The sequence below is a fragment of the Pieris rapae genome, chromosome 3 (assembly GCF_905147795.1).
Source record: "Pieris rapae chromosome 3, ilPieRapa1.1, whole genome shotgun sequence".
NCBI classification, from domain to species: Eukaryota; Metazoa; Arthropoda; class Insecta; order Lepidoptera; family Pieridae; genus Pieris; species Pieris rapae.
The window spans coordinates 5,763,756-5,782,257 of record NC_059511.1 but is presented as its reverse complement, the minus strand read 5'-3'; the positions used below and the strand labels follow the sequence as shown (position 1 = coordinate 5,782,257).

General features: G+C 31.1%; 3 protein-coding genes across 3 annotated transcripts; 1 reads left to right on the top strand and 2 right to left on the bottom strand.

Moving 5' to 3' along the window:
- Nucleotides 1–19: 19 nt before the first annotated feature.
- Nucleotides 20–6,193, bottom strand: LOC110993174 (girdin). The gene is made up of 7 exons (XM_022259321.2): nt 5,942–6,193; nt 4,817–5,233; nt 4,464–4,747; nt 4,138–4,308; nt 3,849–4,065; nt 1,179–3,774; nt 20–693 (listed from the first exon to the last, which is right to left on the bottom strand). The coding sequence occupies exons 1-7, from the start codon at nt 6,002–6,004 to the stop codon at nt 353–355; spliced, it is 4,089 nt and encodes a 1,362-aa protein (XP_022115013.2). The 5' UTR covers nt 6,005–6,193; the 3' UTR covers nt 20–352.
- A 1,334-nt stretch (nt 6,194–7,527) lies between these two features.
- LOC110993235 (coiled-coil domain-containing protein 149) lies at nt 7,528–10,412 on the top strand. Its single transcript, XM_022259406.2, has 7 exons — nt 7,528–7,669; nt 7,833–8,075; nt 8,306–8,491; nt 8,594–8,866; nt 8,944–9,022; nt 9,358–9,496; nt 9,924–10,412. Exons 1-7 carry the CDS (start codon nt 7,604–7,606, stop codon nt 10,222–10,224), a joined length of 1,287 nt encoding a protein of 428 aa, XP_022115098.2. The 5' UTR covers nt 7,528–7,603; the 3' UTR covers nt 10,225–10,412.
- Nucleotides 10,413–10,879: 467 nt separating this feature from the next.
- Nucleotides 10,880–18,453, bottom strand: LOC110993293 (armadillo-like helical domain-containing protein 3). The gene is made up of 14 exons (XM_022259493.2): nt 17,939–18,453; nt 17,428–17,588; nt 17,187–17,354; nt 16,981–17,092; nt 16,623–16,787; nt 15,751–15,886; nt 15,449–15,531; nt 15,024–15,156; nt 14,573–14,657; nt 13,047–13,279; nt 12,849–12,975; nt 12,361–12,515; nt 11,846–12,068; nt 10,880–11,179 (listed from the first exon to the last, which is right to left on the bottom strand). Coding segments are annotated over exons 1-14 (2,055 nt in total). The 5' UTR covers nt 18,211–18,453; the 3' UTR covers nt 10,880–11,177.
- Between the last annotated feature and the right edge of the window lie 49 nt (nt 18,454–18,502).

Below are 18,502 nucleotides of genomic sequence, written 5' to 3'. Positions count from 1 at the left end.
CATGTTGTCTTATATAAAAATATAATATCAATGCTTACTACACTACATTATGTTTATAAATTTAAATCTATTAATTTTCACAGATACTGGGCAAGGGTGATTGCATTATTCTATCAATCATGCTCCACTGTCATAATTAATGTACATGGAAATAATTCATAACATATTGAGCCTCATAAAAATCTTACCAAACATAATTTTGTATGAAAAAATAAATAAATGCTCATTTAATACTGTAATTCCCTATAATTCAGAAATAATCTCAAGAAAGTAATTTCGGAATCCGCATTCAAATGCATTTAGATAATAAAAGCAAGGCAATCTTTCAGTCTCACACTGCACATTATCAAAATTATACACAACCATACTCATACCATATAGCAGTTTCCTTTGAATTTTCTTGTTTTTCATTTCTACTTATATTCCGCCTGTCCTGATATTTTAAATCATTGTTAATATCATCTGCCTGAGATTGATCATTTGATGATTGATGGTCACCAGACTTGTCATGATTGCTTTGACATGCTCCATCACCAATTACGGTAGATATTCTATTATACACCAAGTATGTTGGATTATCTTTTATGGGAGTGCTTTGAGGTTTTGAGTTCAGGGTGACATCTGGATTATCGTCAGCTAAATATACTGTTCGTCGAGTTCCTGCGGCGCCAAAAACTGGTGAAGGGGTCGAGACTAGAAATTAAAACAAAATGAAATGAAAATAATGATGAAATTATGACAACTTCTTTGTATTGTTTACTATATAAGCAAGAGTACATATACAAATCATCAATATAGTAAACCTATGACTTATGTATTAAAATTTTTTATGTTTAAGAAAGCTGTATAAAATATGTTAAGAAAACCTAGGCCAGGTTGCTAATTTCAGCACATACTTTAAATAACGACGGCACCTTTGACATTTTTAAAAATAATGTTGTAAAGATGTAAATATATCTATCTCTTGTACCACACCTCTATAGCCAGAATGTATGATAAATTTTTCTTTGTATCCATGGTGCTGTTATATTGATTTGTCTTTGGTATTTTATACTTCTTGTTATTAGACTGAATAATCAACACATGTCAGACACAGAGGAGTGAGCACTGAGTGTCTTTAAAAAATATTGATCAAGAAAAGTAATGACTGCCAATACTGTTATTGTTGTAAAAATTACCTGCTGGCAATCCTGTATCGCCCTCTAAACCTTGGAAGCTGTTTCGATGTGAAGATGGAATTTTGTGTGGTCTCCGTCGTAATGATGCTCTTATTAAAGCATCATCTCCACCACCACTTTGTATTGATGCAGCAGACAGCCTTCTAACAAAATTACTTTCGTTTCCCAATCTTGTTGGCTCTAAGCTGTGAAATGAGGCAGACATATCAACACTTTCTGACTTCCTAGAAAATGTTTCTTCTAATCTTTTATTATAACTGGATTCAATGCTATGTCTAGGAGATTCCACACCCTGAGAAGAGGAAGCTTGATCAGGATCAGAAGTTTTGGATATTTTCTCTAATTCTTGTCCTGGATCTGATTCGCCAGATTCTGATCCCGCTAATGTCAGTTGTGATTTGGATCGATTAGCGTCTTCTATTCTTTTGTTGTTTCGTGATGGTACCTTGTTAATTAAATCGGTTCCAGCCTTTCGAACTTTTTTCACAAATGATGCTCCAAAGCCACGTCGTTTTGGGGTACAATTATCAAGCTTTTTGTAGTGTTCCATAATTTTTTCCTCTAATTTTTCTTTTTGTCGACATAAAGCATTAACTTTGTCGGCAAACATCTTTTCTTCTTCATGATAATGTTGTTTATCTTTTAAAGAATGTGCTAATAGCTCATGATATTGAGTTAGAAGCTGTGACACATGATCCATTAGGGAGCGTCTGTCAGCATCTAAACTTTTGTTCATTTGAATGAGCATTTCACAATGCTGATTTGTTTTACTAATTTCTAATTCCATACTTGTTACTACCTCTGATTTTGTGTTTAATTCACCAGACATTTCCGTATGTTTAAGCTTTAATTGTGATACCTCACTACGTAGGTTTCGATATTCTTCCTGCATATGTCTATATTCATTTTTTAATCTGTCGCTAGCTGTAAAGAGATTTCTAAAATCTTCCTTTAATTTAGAATGTTCCGCTCTTAGATTTAAAAGGTTTCTTGATTCTACTTTAAAGTTTTCCTTTTCTAATTCGAAGTCTGTTACTTTTTTCTCATAGACAGCAAGTTTTTCTTTAAGATCCCTATTTTCTATTTTTAAATCTTTTATAGCAACCTTTACAGGTTCTTTTTCACTTAGCAGAATTTCATATTCCATATTTAATTGCTCATGGATAGTTTGAAGAGCGACTTGGTCTCGTAAAAGGTTATCTTGTTTATCTTTAAGAACTTCTAGTTGTTTAGAAATTTCATCCTTTTCTGCAGCTAGTTGACTGTTTGCAAGTTGTAATGTCATTTGTTGTGATGTTAAGGAACCATTTTGTGAACTTAATGTAGAGATATTTACTTGTAGCTTGGCATTTTCAGCCTTACTATTTTCTAAAGCTGTTTGCAAAGCTAGCATATCTGATGTGAGCTGCTCAAGTTGAGGGTTGATAATAGTTTCATCATCTTTCATTTTATGGTTACATTCACAAGGAACTACTTTAGTTAGGCTTGCTTTTGCTGCTATTTCTGATATTAATGATTCATTTTCAGTATTGGAGATAATTTTTTCTAGTAAATCTTCTAAACATAAATCTTGAGATATTATATTTGACGCATTTACACCCAGCTTTTCCAAACAGTTTCTTATTTTATCAAAATTAACTTTTTCTGATATAAGGTCTTTTTGTAGTGTCTGTATTGTTTCTGTATCAACTTTCTTTTGTGATTTTAATTCTTGTGTCTTTTGTTCTATGTCTTGAAGCCTACAACTAATATTGTGATAACTTTCTAATTGCCGAGTCAGTCTTTCAATTTCCCTATTTTTTAGTTCAATATCAGTTGTGGTGGTATCTAATTTAACATCTTTTTCTTCTACTGCTTCGCGTAATTTCATCACTTCCCTTTGTAAGTTATGTATTTCTTTTTCACTATAAGTCAGTTTAGTTTTTAGTTCTTCTGTCTGTATGATAAATCTTGTTACTTTATCTGCTTCTGGTTTGACCATATTAAGTTCTTTAGTTCTAGCATCTACAGTTTTTTCTAACTCATCAGCTCTTCTTTGAATAGAGTCACATAACATTTGTATTCTTTGTTTGTCTTTAGTTAGTGATTCTAAATGTTTTTCAAATTCTTGTAGTTTATTTTTTTCTGATTCTCTATCAATTGCTTGCCGATCAATGAATGCTTTTTGTTTATCCAATGAATCTTGCAGCTTTCTATTTTCTTCTAGAGCATTTTTAAAAACATCTTCCAACTCAGCATTTTGCTGTTTTAGTCTATTACAATTTTCTTGCAACTGGTCACATTTTAAAGCTAGCCTTTTTTTTTCTTTTTCTAGATCTAATATTTTATCACTGCCTTCCAACAATGACTGTTCTCTTAAGTTGTCTATCGTAGAAAGGAGACGCTTATTTTCTAATTCCAGTTTTAAAGCTCTTGCTTGAGCATTACTTGTTAATTGCTCAGATAAACTATTTTCTCCTGATTCTAGTGTTTCACCTTCATTATCAATATCTAAGGTACTGTTGTTAGTTTCATTAAGTACAGATCTTGTAATATATTGTAAGTGGTTGTTCTCTTCAATTAATTCTTGTATTTTTTGTTGATCTGCATCTCTTTCCTGAAATTCAGATGTTCTGATTGTAATATTTTATATTAAAATGAAAAAAATATATACAAATAAAATCATATTACCAAGGCAATATCATTTGCTTCTCTTTTAAGTTTGATCATTGCTGCTTCCAGAGATAAACATTGTTCTGCCCTTTTACGGGCTCTTTGTAGTTGTTCTTCTAAGGCATCCCTTGTTTCCATCAATGCTCTATTATCTTCTCTTAATTCAGAAACTCGGGTTTTATAATATTCTGCATCAGCTAACCTATCCCTGTATCGTTGAATTTCTTGCTCTAGTCTGAAATATCAAAATGAACATCATACTTTTAAGATGTAATTAAAAATTAAACATTGTTGGATATTTACTTACCGATCACACCTTTCTGCCTTTTCTCTTAGAGCATCAACTTCATCTCTGTAACCTGCAGCTTTTCTAGCTTCATTAAACCATTCTTGACTGTCTGCTCGCAATTTTCCAAGCACTAGTTTTGTATGTTCAAGTTCTTCTCTACATTCTGATAGGTGTTCAGACTTTTCTTCTCTAAAAGGAAAAAAGGGTTTTCAATAATATACTATATAATATGCTATACAAAAATTTCTACACAAATTCCTATTTTTAGGCTTAAAAATACCCCAACAGAGGTTAAAAATTCCTTATTTAAACTTTTTCTTTGTAAAATAAAAAAATGCACATACAATTCTGCTCTTTGCTTTCTTAATCTTGCCTTCCAATCAGCTAATTCAACAGCCAAATGTTGACTCTCTCCATTTGATTGGTTAACATTTTGTGAAGATCTGTTTTTGCTATTTTTATTATCAGTTTCATTATCACATAAGCCCTCATTAAGAACTAAAGATGCCCAATTTTGCAAGTAATGATCTCGTTCTTTTGCCAGACGTCTCATATGATTGAACATTGTTGGAGATTGAAACAGATCAATAGCATCTGGAGTCAATACAACTGTTTGCATATCTGTAACCTAAAAATTGGTAATATTAGAATTTCTTAGAAATTACAAAAACTCTAGATTTGTATAAAATAAACTTACTTGCTTAATACATTCCACAATATTATGTTGTAGATCTACATCTAGCTCTTTAATCCTTGTTATGAAAATTTCTTTATTGGGACATTGAACAGCAGCACCCAATAGCAATAAAATTAAAAGTTTCATATTTTCCAAGCCATCTCTGGACTCTGGTGATTTTCCCAAGCAAATACATTCTGGCACAACCAATAAAGTCATACCTAACTCATCATCATACAAATTCTTCAGATTCTTTATTATTGCATCAAAGTTTTTAACTTTTCCTAGTATTAAAGCTTGATCTTCTAATCCTGCTAACTTTGTGATGTGAAAAGAGGGTTCTGGATCTATTTGTAAGTAAATTTGATGCAGAATATCTCCATTGAAAAGGGAAGCATAGTCCCCAATACTCCCAGGGTTGGCAAGGCATGATTTCAACTAAAATAATTTTTGTTACATAAACAAAAAATTAAACTAATGCATAAACAATTATGATTATAATCTTGTATGAAAGAAGAAATATCTTGATCATGTTACTTGTTAACCTAAATATTTCAGATTATATTATTAATGCATAGATTTGTGAAGCCTTAATCTTTCTTATGCAAAAAAATCTTAGCCACATTCCACAACTTCATTTTAATGATAGCAGATCATCAAAAAATCATGTTACTTTCATTTAAGAACTGTCAAATCTAGTCTTTACTATTGTGGGAATTCATAAAATGAGGGCATTCTAGCTCATTGTGTAGATACTATTGAGACAATTTAGGCAAGATAACACTTAATAAAAGATTAAATATATGACAATAGCTACAAAATCTAAAAAATAAATCTGTTCAGTTACAGAATATTTAACTACACAAAATTATAAAGAGATGAAAAACACAATAATGTCCGAGGTTCTTCATTAATATGAATTATATATCAACGTGAAAGTTAAACAAAAAATATGTTACGAAAGCAGTTTGTTTCAAAATAGTTTGCTACCAAAAATAGAACATCAAAATAGCACAACATTAAAACAAAAAGAATGTATTTATTTTCCGTTTATGCTATCATACAATCAATGACTTAATCATAAGAAACACAATAATCATTTAATAGTTCATTCACTTCTAGATACACGGATCGCTGAACACTTACCCATGAAACTAATGGTCCACTAAGGAAGTCTTCAATTTCACTACTTGAGGCAGCCATATTCATTAAACGTTAGGATAAAATATGCCAGTGGCTTTTAATATTTGGAGCAGTCATTTCATCACAAACGCTCTTAGAACTCAGAATAGTATTACAAAAACTAAACATCTGCAAAATCCTAAAACAAAATTTACAGTGGTGTTAATTATGTGCAGATACCGTAACCAATCACAGATTAGGAGGACTACATTGTTATTCTCCAATGAAACTGTTAATGTGATGTTTGAAGTCTATTAGACTGAGCTTAGAATATAGGTGATACATAATATAATCTATGGTATATGGATAATTAAAACTTTTATTAAAAATATTTGGCACTACTGCTTAATTATTTAGGTTTTTTTTATATCATAAGAACCCTTGCAGCACCTGTAAAGTTGAGGCGTTGCGTTGAGATGTGGGGTCTCTCTCGATAACTTCTATCGCATTTACCATGGAGAGTGTTTCGAGGAGTTGTTCAGATTCATTCCAGTGGCTGAGTTTTATTGGATGTCGACGCAGAACACAAAATTCAACCCGTATCAGTTTAACGTCCGTCGTTCCACACCTAAGCATTTTCTGCCGCATATCACCATTATGTGGAACCAGATGCACACATATATTTCCGACCCAATTCTTTTTATGGTCCTTTACGAAAAGCGTCCTAATTCGGGCCTGCACTTACTGTACTTGCGAGCCCTCTGTATTGGGAGTGTCGATGGGCGGCGGCATCACTTAACATCAGATGAGACCCCTCTTCCTTAAAAAAAACAAGCTAGGAAAATAATAAAAGTAAAATAATGATAAATAAAGATAGAAAATACTTACAAATCACTTACCTTAATTTATAATTAATAAGTATTTTGCTTCACTTATTCATGAAATTGCTACTTGTTTATTTCTCAACTCTTTAATATTTATTTCATTATGTATGTTTGAATTACATTGAATATAAATTGAATGGGTTTTCATTTGATTTTCTTTGAAAATTTGGTAGGTACCTAAACGGAATTAATTAAGCAACCTTATCATTAAGGTTTATAATATGCAAAAAAAATATTTAAATGGAGCGTTCATAACATAAAATATATGTAAATAACAACAGCTTATATTATTTTCTCATTTCAATTTCATGATCAATTTAATAAACATACAATAACGTTAACATTTTTATTTTATTTTGGACAGATTACATATCTGTTTACATATAGAACCTATGAAGAGGTGGAATCAGGAATTGTCGAAAAACTTTATCCATTCCATGACGAGAGCGAACGATAAAAAAGAGTATTGATTTCAGATTTTCTATTTTGATTATTTGAACGTTATTAATAGTATTAAAATTATTAAATATTCCTTATCCTAGTTTAACGTTTGTGTTTTTTAATCAATGGTTTAAAATATAATTATATTCATTATTTAAAAGTGAGTCCTAAATTGAAATAAAAATGCCTTGATTTAGAAATACACATTAAATTATTATAGTTTAATCAATACACCTTACAATTTAAAAATAAACTTTTCGTTATATTTACTGTCCTATATTTTGATAAACCGCTACATTTACCTATATTTTGTTTAGTTATCGTCATTTGACCAATTTAATTTGTTTTATAAAAAATAATAATGTTTGTAAACAAACTTTCCAAAGTACAATTTTCCGATCAACAATTAGATGACTATGTTTTGGAAGTAAGTATATCGTATAACTAAGTTTTTATTTACCATAAAGCCTATTACTTCCGACTTTTATAAATTTTAAATTTAGTCAGCCTCAAATTCATAGTAGTAGAGCATCTGTCTATTTTTATCATACTTGTAAATTGCTTAATATATGTATTTTCTATCTTTTTAGAATTCTGTTCTTAAGAGTAAACTACAGAGTAAAAATGATGCACTATCTATTATGAGTAAAGAATTGGATAAATCTTGCATGGAACGAGATAGGTTTAAAACACTGGTTGAACAGTTAAAATGTAGCAAGATTGTGTTGAAAGACACAATGCAAGTTATAAATAAATATGCACCTACTAATACCATCAGCGGCAGTGAAATTCTAGCCAAAACCAAGGAGCACAATAATATGTTAAAGTTGGAGGTATGGTAATTGTTTATACAAGATTAAAGCATTAACACTAGCTTTCTAGTACATATTTTTCCACTAATTTGTATATCTTATATATCCATGATGAGCAATAATATAATGTTTATGCTTCTTTTACTAGTCTAGTCTAATACTTACATGATTTACAAATTTACCATAAATGTGGGATCTATATTTTTGTTCTGTTATAGTAGTTTTTTATAAGGGCATGTCTATGTTGTTAGGTGGAAACATTAAGAAGCAAACTTGATGATGCTAATGGTGATATACTAGCATTGAGGAAGCAGCTGCAAAAAAACGGGACTTTAGGCAACATTGGTGATTGCAAATCTGCATCTCCAGTAGAAAGTATATACTCTCTATTGGAATATGAACAACTAGTACAAGAACTTGAGAAAGTACAAAAAAAGGTAATAAAAACTAACATCGGAATTATTTTTACCATTGTTGGTTTTCCTGACATATATACATATATAGTAGTTTATATGGTTGGTAATCTTTTCATCTTACAGTGTAAACAAATGCAAATGGATTATAGAGCTACCCTAGATGAAAAAGAAGAGTTAGTTTCTGACCGTGACTATTATAAAAACAAAGTACAAAGATTAAATCATCAAATAAGTTTTCTGTTAACAAACAGAATGAAGCCATCATTAGACAGCAATATGGCAAAACCTGTGGTTGATATTGATGCACTTGTTATGGAAAATAAATATCTCCATGAAAGCATCACACAGTTACAAGTAGAGAAAGAAATAATGAAACGAACACTGAATAAGTATAAGGTTAATATTTAAAATGTTATAGTTTTAATTAAATCTTTTAACATAGTGAAACTTAATTGTATTGATTTTATTTTCAGACCTTGCTTGATAGTAGAAGCAAAAATGATGCTATTAATTTTCGAAAAGGATTCGCAGATGTCATGACTCAACAACAAGGTAGTAAAAAAAATCTTTTGCTATGGGCTTAAATAGCTATATGGGCCTGATAGGCCATACCTACACAAATCTGTATAATATGAGAATGTACTTTATATTTCTGTCTGTAATATAATGATTATCATAAAGCTTTGTAAGCAGTTGTGCCTCGATAACATGACATTTAATTCCACCAATTAGCATTGTTGAATGTATCTGCATAATTATAAGCTATTATGGGTCACATACTCAAATAGTTTTGCCTCGGGCTCCATTGGTATAAAAATTGCATCACTTTGGAATACATGAATTATGAAGAATTATTTTCTTATACTATGAATGTGAATTATTTTCAGTACGAGAATATTTAAACTCTAATACAAAAAGTGGACTAAAGAAATCCTCACTAACAGAACTGAAATCACTTTGTTTGGGTTTGTTTGAAGCATTAAATGATAAATCCATAGCGCTGCAACATCAACGAAAGACAAACCAGTAAGGAATATGATTTTTTTGCTTGTATATATATACGTGTGCCTCCGGAATACCGCTATTGGTGCGATATAATAAGTTCTAAGGGTAACATTCAGAGACGCCACTTAGCAGTGTTAGGGTCTGTTTCACAATGTCCGGATAAATTCCAAGTAAGCTATCTATTACTTATTGATAGGATAAAGAGTATTTTTGCGTATCTTATTAGGAAATTTTATCTTTCGAATAATTTATGTGTTGTTTAGCTATTTGGTACTTTATCCATACATTGTGAAACAGGCCCTTAGTGTGACTACACAATACATTCATATAATCATACTACGTCACGACTTTGAACCATGCTCTAAAGTTCTAACGTTACTAAATTTAGGCAAATAAAATACAGTACTCATCTATCATACTAGAGCTCTTGTTTTATATACTGTTCCAGGGTTTTAGCCAATAGAATATCTGAACTAGAAAAAACAATGGAGAGTTGGTGTAATGGTCAAAAGTGTGTACCAATATTCCCCTCACAGCTGCTAATGGAAGAATTTTTAAATGACTCGAGGTCCATAAAATCTGACGATAGAGAAAAAGTTGAGCGGGAGCCATCTGATAATTATTCTGATAGTGAAGAGGGGAATGCAAATAGTGAAAGTTTTACAAGCAATAGATGTTTATCAAAAATAGTCCTGCCGGAAGATCTTCAAGAGTTGGTGAAGGAAGCTCTTGCTGAATTGAAAGCATAATTTTTATTTATATGAAGATGCAAAGTTAATAACATTTATAAAAAAAAGTGTGTACCTATGTACACGCGTTAGAAGTTATACTTCTTTGGCGTATCGAAAAATAACTGAAATGCAGTAACGATTAAAGATAAATAATAATATTAATAAAAGATTTTATTTAATAAATAAATTATTAGTAAATACTATCAAATATTTATTTATTCACAATGTTTAATTGTACTGTTACGAAACACGTGTTCTTAATATAAAAATACTAGAACATAATAAAATACTTGAACATAGTTATCGATTTTCATGCCACCTGGACCTAACTTTACGATGTCGAACTCAGGTGTCGGCGTGCGCGCGCATCGTAAAAATTCACTCTCATCATTTTCTCCATTGCCCCAAATGAAGTATAACTTCAAAAATTATCCATAATATATATATATATATTTACATTTTTTGTAACCAGCGGAGACGAAATTACGGTTATGTTTTGAAACACACATTCCATATCTTCAGCTTTAATTCATACTAAAGAGTTATCCATGTTAAGTTTACTGTTACCAAATGTTTATCTAGTCATGTTTCAAAGAATTTATTTTTAGTAAAATTAATTTTTATATATTTTTTAAATATTAGTTCTTATTTAGAAGTAAAATAAAATAATGTGCTTACTTCAGTCTTTTATTTATAACACAAAATATATGTTGGAAAATACATTTATTAATATATTATTTTGTCTTAATTTATACATCGAACACTAATTGATATACTTATTACATTACTAATACACAGGTTTTTTAAAAAAACGAATTCATTTATTTCATACATATGAGTATGCAAGTAGATAAGTTATCTTTGTTTATATTTCATGAGTTTAAATGCATAAAAAATATGTTAATACAATTCTGTTTAAAGTTTGGTATTTACAAATACTTATATGTTCCGGGAACTGCTACGAATCTCATTTCTGAAAGAAACAAATAAATTAAGCTCACACCGATATTCTTATGTACGATTTTAGAAAGCCCTATAATTCAATATTATATCCCTATCTTTTTCATGATCAATTGGCTAATAGGCAGGTAATCGATGACGCACGCCATCCACTTTTTGGTTCAAAGGCAAGCCGGTTTCCTCACGATGTTTTCCTTCACCGTTTGATTGGTGCACGGTCGGGGATCGAACCTACGACCTCAGGATGAGAATCATACGCTTAAGCTACTAGGCCAACACTGCTCATCAATGTATGTGAAGTTTAAATTAATATTGTGTTCGAAACAATGTTTACGTTAGTTGTTTATAGTTGTACGCAGTAAAACACTTTTTACACCGAGTGATAAGGACGCCAATTACCAAGAATTCAAAGCTATCTGGTCGAGTGGTAGATTGAATTATTATCAAAGAAAAAAAATAACGGAATAAATAATAATAAAAAAATATATATATATACATAGGTTGATAAAAAAATGCTATGCAATAGCTTTACCGCCACAGTCCGCAAGTGCCATATTTTTTTTTAATAAATGAAATGGCGCGAAATAATAAAATTTATATTAGTTTGCAAACACGTCACTCTTTCTACACAGACTAGACGAAGCGATATATATATCGCGATAGTGATTAGATTACTTACATAATGTTGGCACTGCCAGCGTTGTATAATGCGATACAAGCGCCGCCGAGTGATGCCCAAGGGCTGCCGCATCGCTTCTTTGCCGCGCAAACGCCGTTGCGCCCTTTACCAACTTGGAAAGAAGTGAGCGGTAACTTTTTTCCGAATATCGCTCATACGACTCCAAACCTTCTTGCAATTTCAGTATTAGGCTATCGTAATTTTTCCGCACGACTTCGAGTATCTAAAAAAAAAATTGGTAGCATCAACACAGAAGATTTATAAACCCGATAGTGGGATCAACCATACCAAGTGATTTATGACACTGACAAATGTATTTATGAACAGATTTTTAAAATTTTCACAGGATCGTCAAAATCGGCGACATTTTAACAAAAATCTTGTTGGCTATGAGATTTATAATATCTAATATCTTACTAACTTACATAATGTTTTGTAATAATTATTTGCAAAGTAATATAAAAGAAAGAATATTTTATTGATTAAGAGGTACATTTCCTATTTGGACAAATTACCTGATCTTCTGTGGGCGTTGAAAGATTTTGCGAGGCCAGCCACGCGTCTATCTTTGGCGCGAAGTGTTGGGTGATGGCTCGCACGTTTACCAAGCAATTCGCGAGTCGAAGAGCTTCAGCTTTGAACTCTCCATCACCCGTTGAGTAGCGCAAAGCTAAAAGTATTTATTTCTTTGGATTCACTCATTATACATTATAATCATATATTAGAACATAAAATTACTTTGGATAAGGGAGTTTATCACTCAGTGGTAACGAAACGTTTTACTATTGGGTACAGAAAATGTATCATGGAATTCCAATTTCCAACAATAACAAAACATACAGAACCGTAACCATCATAAACAAGTGAAGAAATATCAACGTTAGAAAATATCCATTGCAACATTGGTAAAACATATTTTTTGTAATTGACTTGTTACCTGTATATAAACCTTATTTACTTTTAGTATTGAATTAGTTAAAATATCTCAAAACTTCAGACTCACCCATAAAGAAGAGGTTGTCAAAAACTTGATTCATTCTAATAAGTTCATAATACAATTGATCGTAAGAAGCCGGCGTCGGTAGAAACGTATCTCCAAATGTGATAAACAAGTTGAAAATGTTCACTACCTACAAGAAATATAATACAATTAAATTATAATTATTACGATTATTAATACTGTTGTGTTATTTAAACTCACCTGTTGGGCCATCAAGAATATATTGTGTCTTCTCAACAGTGTAGTTTCATTGGTAACTAAAAACTTTAATAAAGCGATTAGTGCGGCCCATAGAGGGCGCCAGTCCCTCGTAAGACGCACCCGACACCGCTTTTGGTAACTTAGTACTCTTTGCAAAACTCCTACGCAAACTTCATATAATTCTCCAGGAAACTTTTTCAGTAAGTGACACATCATGAATTCTACGAGCAAATCTAAAAAAACAATACATATTTATAACAACCTGCGAAATACCTATGTCTAATCTACACTAATAACAAATATAGCTTGATTTCATTTTGGTTAAACATGCCGATCTGTAGAACAAATAAAATTAAAAAATAGTGTGTGTACTTATGTACACGTGTTAGAAGTTATAGTTCTTTGTCGTATGGAAAAAAAACCAAAATGCAGTAGTGATTAATAAATATTAAAAAGATGTTATTTAAAAAAATATTAGTAAATACTATCACCGTCGTATATGAAATTGATTGAAAAACACCAAAATAATATTTATTTATTCGCACTGTTTAATTGTACTGTTACGAAACACGTGTTCTAAATATAAAAATACTAAAATATACAGAATATATAGAATTGAATATAGTTATCGATTCCATGCCATCTAGACCTAACTTCACGATGTCGAATTTAGGTGTTGGTGTGCGCGCGCATCGTAAAAATTCACTCTCATCATTTCTCTACATCGCGCCAAAAGAAGTATGACTTCAAAAATATATTTTGTGTTGGAAATCCAGGAACGAAATAAACGGTATCTAGTCATCGATAAATAACGATCATCGATATAAACATGTACTTATTTCATTGCTTATTAATAACAAGTTGTTTATTCAAATAAATTATCTACATAACTACGTTTTCCTCTATGATCACGACTGCTGTAACGCTAACGGCGAATAATATAAAAATCAAATTACTTACTCTTTCGAAGAAGTTTTATTTTAAAGTCTAATAATAAAGTCAAAGGGATAAAAATGATTTTAAGTTGTATTAGTGACTTTATTCTATGCTATGTTAAATACTTTATATCCTGTCACACTAAGGGCCTGTTTCACAATGTCCGGATAAGTTCCAAATAAGCTATTTGTTACTTATTTGTAGGATAAACAGTATTTTTGCGTTTCACGACTGTCAGATAGCGCTATTTGTCATGAAATGCCAAGTATCCTATTCGGAACTTTTATCTTCCGAATAATTTATGTGTTTCATAGCTATTTGGCACTTTATCCATACATTGTGAAACAGGCCCTAAGGGTATATTTCATAATGTATAGATAAAGTACCAAATAGCTATGCAACACATAAATTATTCGGAAGATAAAAGTTCCGAAGAAATTTCGCGCTACCGGGCAGTCGTGAAACGCAACAATACTGTTTATCCTGCAAATAAGTAATAATTAGCTTATTTGGAACTTATCCGGATATTGTGAAACAGACCTTAAACTAGTGTATTTTAAGTACATTTTTAATAAGAAACTGAAACTTACCGATTAAAGTCGACGCAAGGGGTTGTGAAGGGGGCTCTTCGGGAACTATCTTGCGATGACGCATAGGAAGCCTATACAGTTGAACCTGAAAGCATGGGATAATAAAGCATACAAGCAAAAATAGAAGTAATATAAACCTCCTATTAAATAACGTCTTTAAACTGGCATATTTTAAAATTGATTCAAGTTCTGCAGTACAACAGGCGTAGCCCATTACCTATAGATTACCCTGATTCATGTTTGATTGTGCAAAGCATGGTAAAGAAATCCCCTAACACACATATAGTTTATTCTACGTAAAGATTTCTACTCTATACTCGTAGATAATTAGAAAAAACCTGTGGTTCGGCATTACATTTCTGTATTTATTTCGTAATCATTATATATATATATATATATATACATATACTATATATAACAATATTTTGCTAAATAATACAAAAAATCTTACTTTAAAAGTAAGGTTTTGGTCGTGCATGATGGAGTTAGCGAACTGTTCCTCCACTATACAAGTGAGGGTGATGAAACATAAACTGCACTTGTTTATACTAGCTTCCGTTCGCGTATCCGCCATCACTATTGAACTATAAACAATTTTTAAAGATAAGTAAACAAATTTTAAAAAATCACAAAGGTTATACCATATAATGATAATGAATATGCACCAATGTGGAAATATAGTGAAGGCAATAATTGAAAGTACAATATTTTAATTTTAATAAAACTCCATGATAATCCATAGAATCAAACAAATAGTTTGCTTTATCTACTTAAAAACCGAGCCGTAGAGTAAAAAGCAACGCTTGATATATGAATTTAAAAATTAGTGTTGTATGTTAATATTTGATATTTTTTTTTGTAATTAAATATACTTACCAATACTGAAAGAACGTAACAAGTAGGTTTGTTGGTTGCTCATTATCAATGAGTGCTTGAATCTGTGCTAAGTTAGGTGGACTCTGTAAATAAATTTTTACGCTACAAAATTGTCTTCAAAACATATTCGAATAAACTTAAAGTTGAGATAGAATATCAGCAAAGGAATAGTCATAATTAATGAATATCGTATGATCTATGATATAAAGTTCAAATTCCTTTAACAACATTACTTAGATGAAGTTATTGCTGCTAAATGTAAATCAAAATTTGGCTAAAAACTTATGTAATTTGGTAGAAACCTGATGTGGAGGTAATGTAGCTGGAGGAGAAGGTGGCGCTGAAGCAGTTGCAGAGGAATGCGCCAGGGTCGTCATAAAATTCCGATTCAGGTGCGCGGCTTCATACAATGCTAGTAACATACCCTCCTCACCGCCACTTTAATAAAAAAAACACTATGAGGTTAAATGTTTATAAGATTAAAATTTTTGAGGCAACTTCATTTAATCTTGTTTCATCTTCAAACACCGTTGCTTAATTCAAAATATTGCGACTAACTTTAAGCATAACATTTTACACAACATATAAACAATTGCATAAATGATATATATACACCATTCGAGTCGACTATCGATAATTTGAATATTTATCCGGTCCCATGAAAAACATTCTATAAATTAACTAAAATCAATGTTAATTGGTCCTTCCTGTAAGTTAAACTTGAAGAAAACTTGACATGAGACTTTAAGAACTGGAAAAATGGAAGAAACACCAGTCTCATTGATTGGGGCTAAGAATCGTCTTACTACCTCTTAATGCCTCTACGCCCCCGGAACAAACACGAGTGACGATTATTTCGCAACCCTTAACATAACCAAAACTTTTTGAACAATGACAGACTTCTAGTAATATTTTTCAATTGTTAGTACATAATAATAACAAAAAATAAATCACGAATTTTGGTACTAATCTTATTTACTTCTGTCACTCCTTCTTGTATTTAAAGGCTAGTTATGAAAATTTTCGTACTTTGTAATTAATCTGGGGTCCCTTGAGTTTAAAATTATAGAGAGTTGACTGTACATAAAATATTATGTGTGTATATTTTTTGTATTGTTTCATGTATTTTCTACATTTTTGTACTTAACCCAGATTATTATTAAAATGGACATACCTATACCTCTGTCCCCTTAACACAGGTGGTGTTTCATCATTTGTAAGAAATATACCTCCAACCATACTGGTAAGTGAACTTAACCAACCACCAGAGTTTGTCTGCATCCCACCAAATGTAGTCATTACATAGTCATTCAGAGCTGCTGTTATGACTTGGCCATACCTACAATTATTCAGTGTTTAAAAAAATGTATATGCTGGCCGATTCAGTTACAGGTTAACCACTATCAAAATGTTAAGTGCAAACATATTTTATCATGTCTTGTGGTTTGTTATGCATTCCACCATTTTAAATATTAAAGAAAGAGTGTAAAAAAATACTAAGCACATAGTATAATTAGGTAAAAAAAAATTACCCATTTAAAGCTAGTTCATCATCAAGTATCGACAGTTTAACCACATATGGATTAGCTGATTCATGTTTTTTGTAGTTCACAAGAAACATGAGTAGAAGTACTACATCATAACCTGTAAAACATTATTATCCATACATAAGTTTTTCTCAAGTTTTCATCATACAATAGTAAGTACTGAGATATATTATATTATTTTTATTACATACCATGTTGTTGTCTTTCAGTGGTTGTACATAGAAGATGAATCAAAGGTTCAAACAATGAGTGTAACATTAAAAATTCTACAAGAGGATTATCATCAATATTGTCAACTCCAGTTGCAATAATTAGCAACAACTTGAGTACCATTGATTTTAAGCTTTCAGGAACATCACCTGGAATATTTGTGCTGAATTAAAAATATAATGTAAAAAAAAATTACATTAAACAGTTAGTCTTGATACTGACCTGACAATACAGAATTACAATGTTCCAACAACTTCTGCATTTTACAACCTGGATTTTCTATACCAAGAAGAACAGTTTTAATATTAACATTAGGATCCTGTGCAAATCTTTGGTACATTGTTGTTAATAGAGCACTAAAAGTTTGGAGTGCATAAACCAATCTGAAAAGTGATTTCTTTGTGAATATAATAATTTAGGACCACCACAGCCTTAAGAAATTAAAAATCGGTCAATTGCGATGGCAGCTCAGTGCACTGGGGCTATTGTAAATTATTATTTTCTTTAATGTGATATTGGTGGAAAGAAAGTTTTAATATACAGTGAACAACTGGGTCCATAGTTAGCTTCTTCATTTAATTCAATTGAACATTTACCACCCCTAACTGTATGGCTATAGTGATTCGATTTAAAACAGGGAATAAAGGCAAGTGATAAATATTTTTCGGCTTTATAATAAGCTAATGGCCCTTTGCTGGCTATATTTAATGATTAAGATAAAAATAATGTATACCTTATGTGGTGCTCTTGTCCCAACATTTCAATACATTGAATAACTAGTAAATGAATATTATCTTTCATGTTCAACAGTTGATCGGGAGTCAATTTTTGTATTTCAGCTTCTAGTTGGGGAATTTTTGGTTTCAAGAGGAAAAATTCATCCCAAAAAGTGGGGTTATCACTTGTTAAATCTTCACCTCTGAAGAAGGACTCATAAATTTGGACAATTTTTTCTTTGAGATGTCTTTTAGACCCCGAACCACTTCTTTTTCTAGTAGCCATCATATATTTGGTATAATAAAAACTATTTCAATTCAATAACACAACTACAAAATACTCTTGCATGTATTATTGTTTTCAAATTTACAATATCATACACAAGGCGTTCTCAGTTCCACAGTTATTAGATAATAATTTAGGAGAAAATTAATTGTTGCAGTAATTTTTCTCCTATTACAATGGAAATAAAATTTCTGCCTATCTTATATTTTGATTTTCCTTAGATTTGCTTCTTCAGTCTTCTTATAGATGACAGATAAGTCGCAAATTATCACTTGTTTAGTCTATGTTAAAGAAC

Excerpts from the sequence above, each read along its gene's own strand:
- LOC110993174 (XM_022259321.2), bottom strand. The coding sequence starts at position 6,004 with ATGAATATGGCTGCCTCAAGTAGTGAAATTGAAGACTTCCTTAGTGGA. Across the intron at positions 4,309-4,463 it reads AGAAAGCAAAGAGCAGAATT|AGAAGAAAAGTCTGAACACC; the intron begins GTATGTGCATTT and ends TTTTCCTTTTAG. Across the intron at positions 694-1,178 it reads CGATACAGGATTGCCAGCAG|TCTCGACCCCTTCACCAGTT; the intron begins GTAATTTTTACA and ends TTTAATTTCTAG.
- LOC110993235 (XM_022259406.2), top strand. The coding sequence starts at position 7,604 with ATGTTTGTAAACAAACTTTCCAAAGTACAATTTTCCGATCAACAATTA. Across the intron at positions 8,076-8,305 it reads ATAATATGTTAAAGTTGGAG|GTGGAAACATTAAGAAGCAA; the intron begins GTATGGTAATTG and ends CTATGTTGTTAG. Across the intron at positions 9,023-9,357 it reads TGTCATGACTCAACAACAAG|TACGAGAATATTTAAACTCT; the intron begins GTAGTAAAAAAA and ends AATTATTTTCAG.
- LOC110993293 (XM_022259493.2), bottom strand. The coding sequence starts at position 18,210 with ATGATGGCTACTAGAAAAAGAAGTGGTTCGGGGTCTAAAAGACATCTC. Across the intron at positions 17,093-17,186 it reads CACTGAAAGACAACAACATG|GTTATGATGTAGTACTTCTA; the intron begins GTATGTAATAAA and ends AATGTTTTACAG. Across the intron at positions 13,280-14,572 it reads CCTTGCGTCGACTTTAATCG|ATTTGCTCGTAGAATTCATG; the intron begins GTAAGTTTCAGT and ends TTGTTTTTTTAG.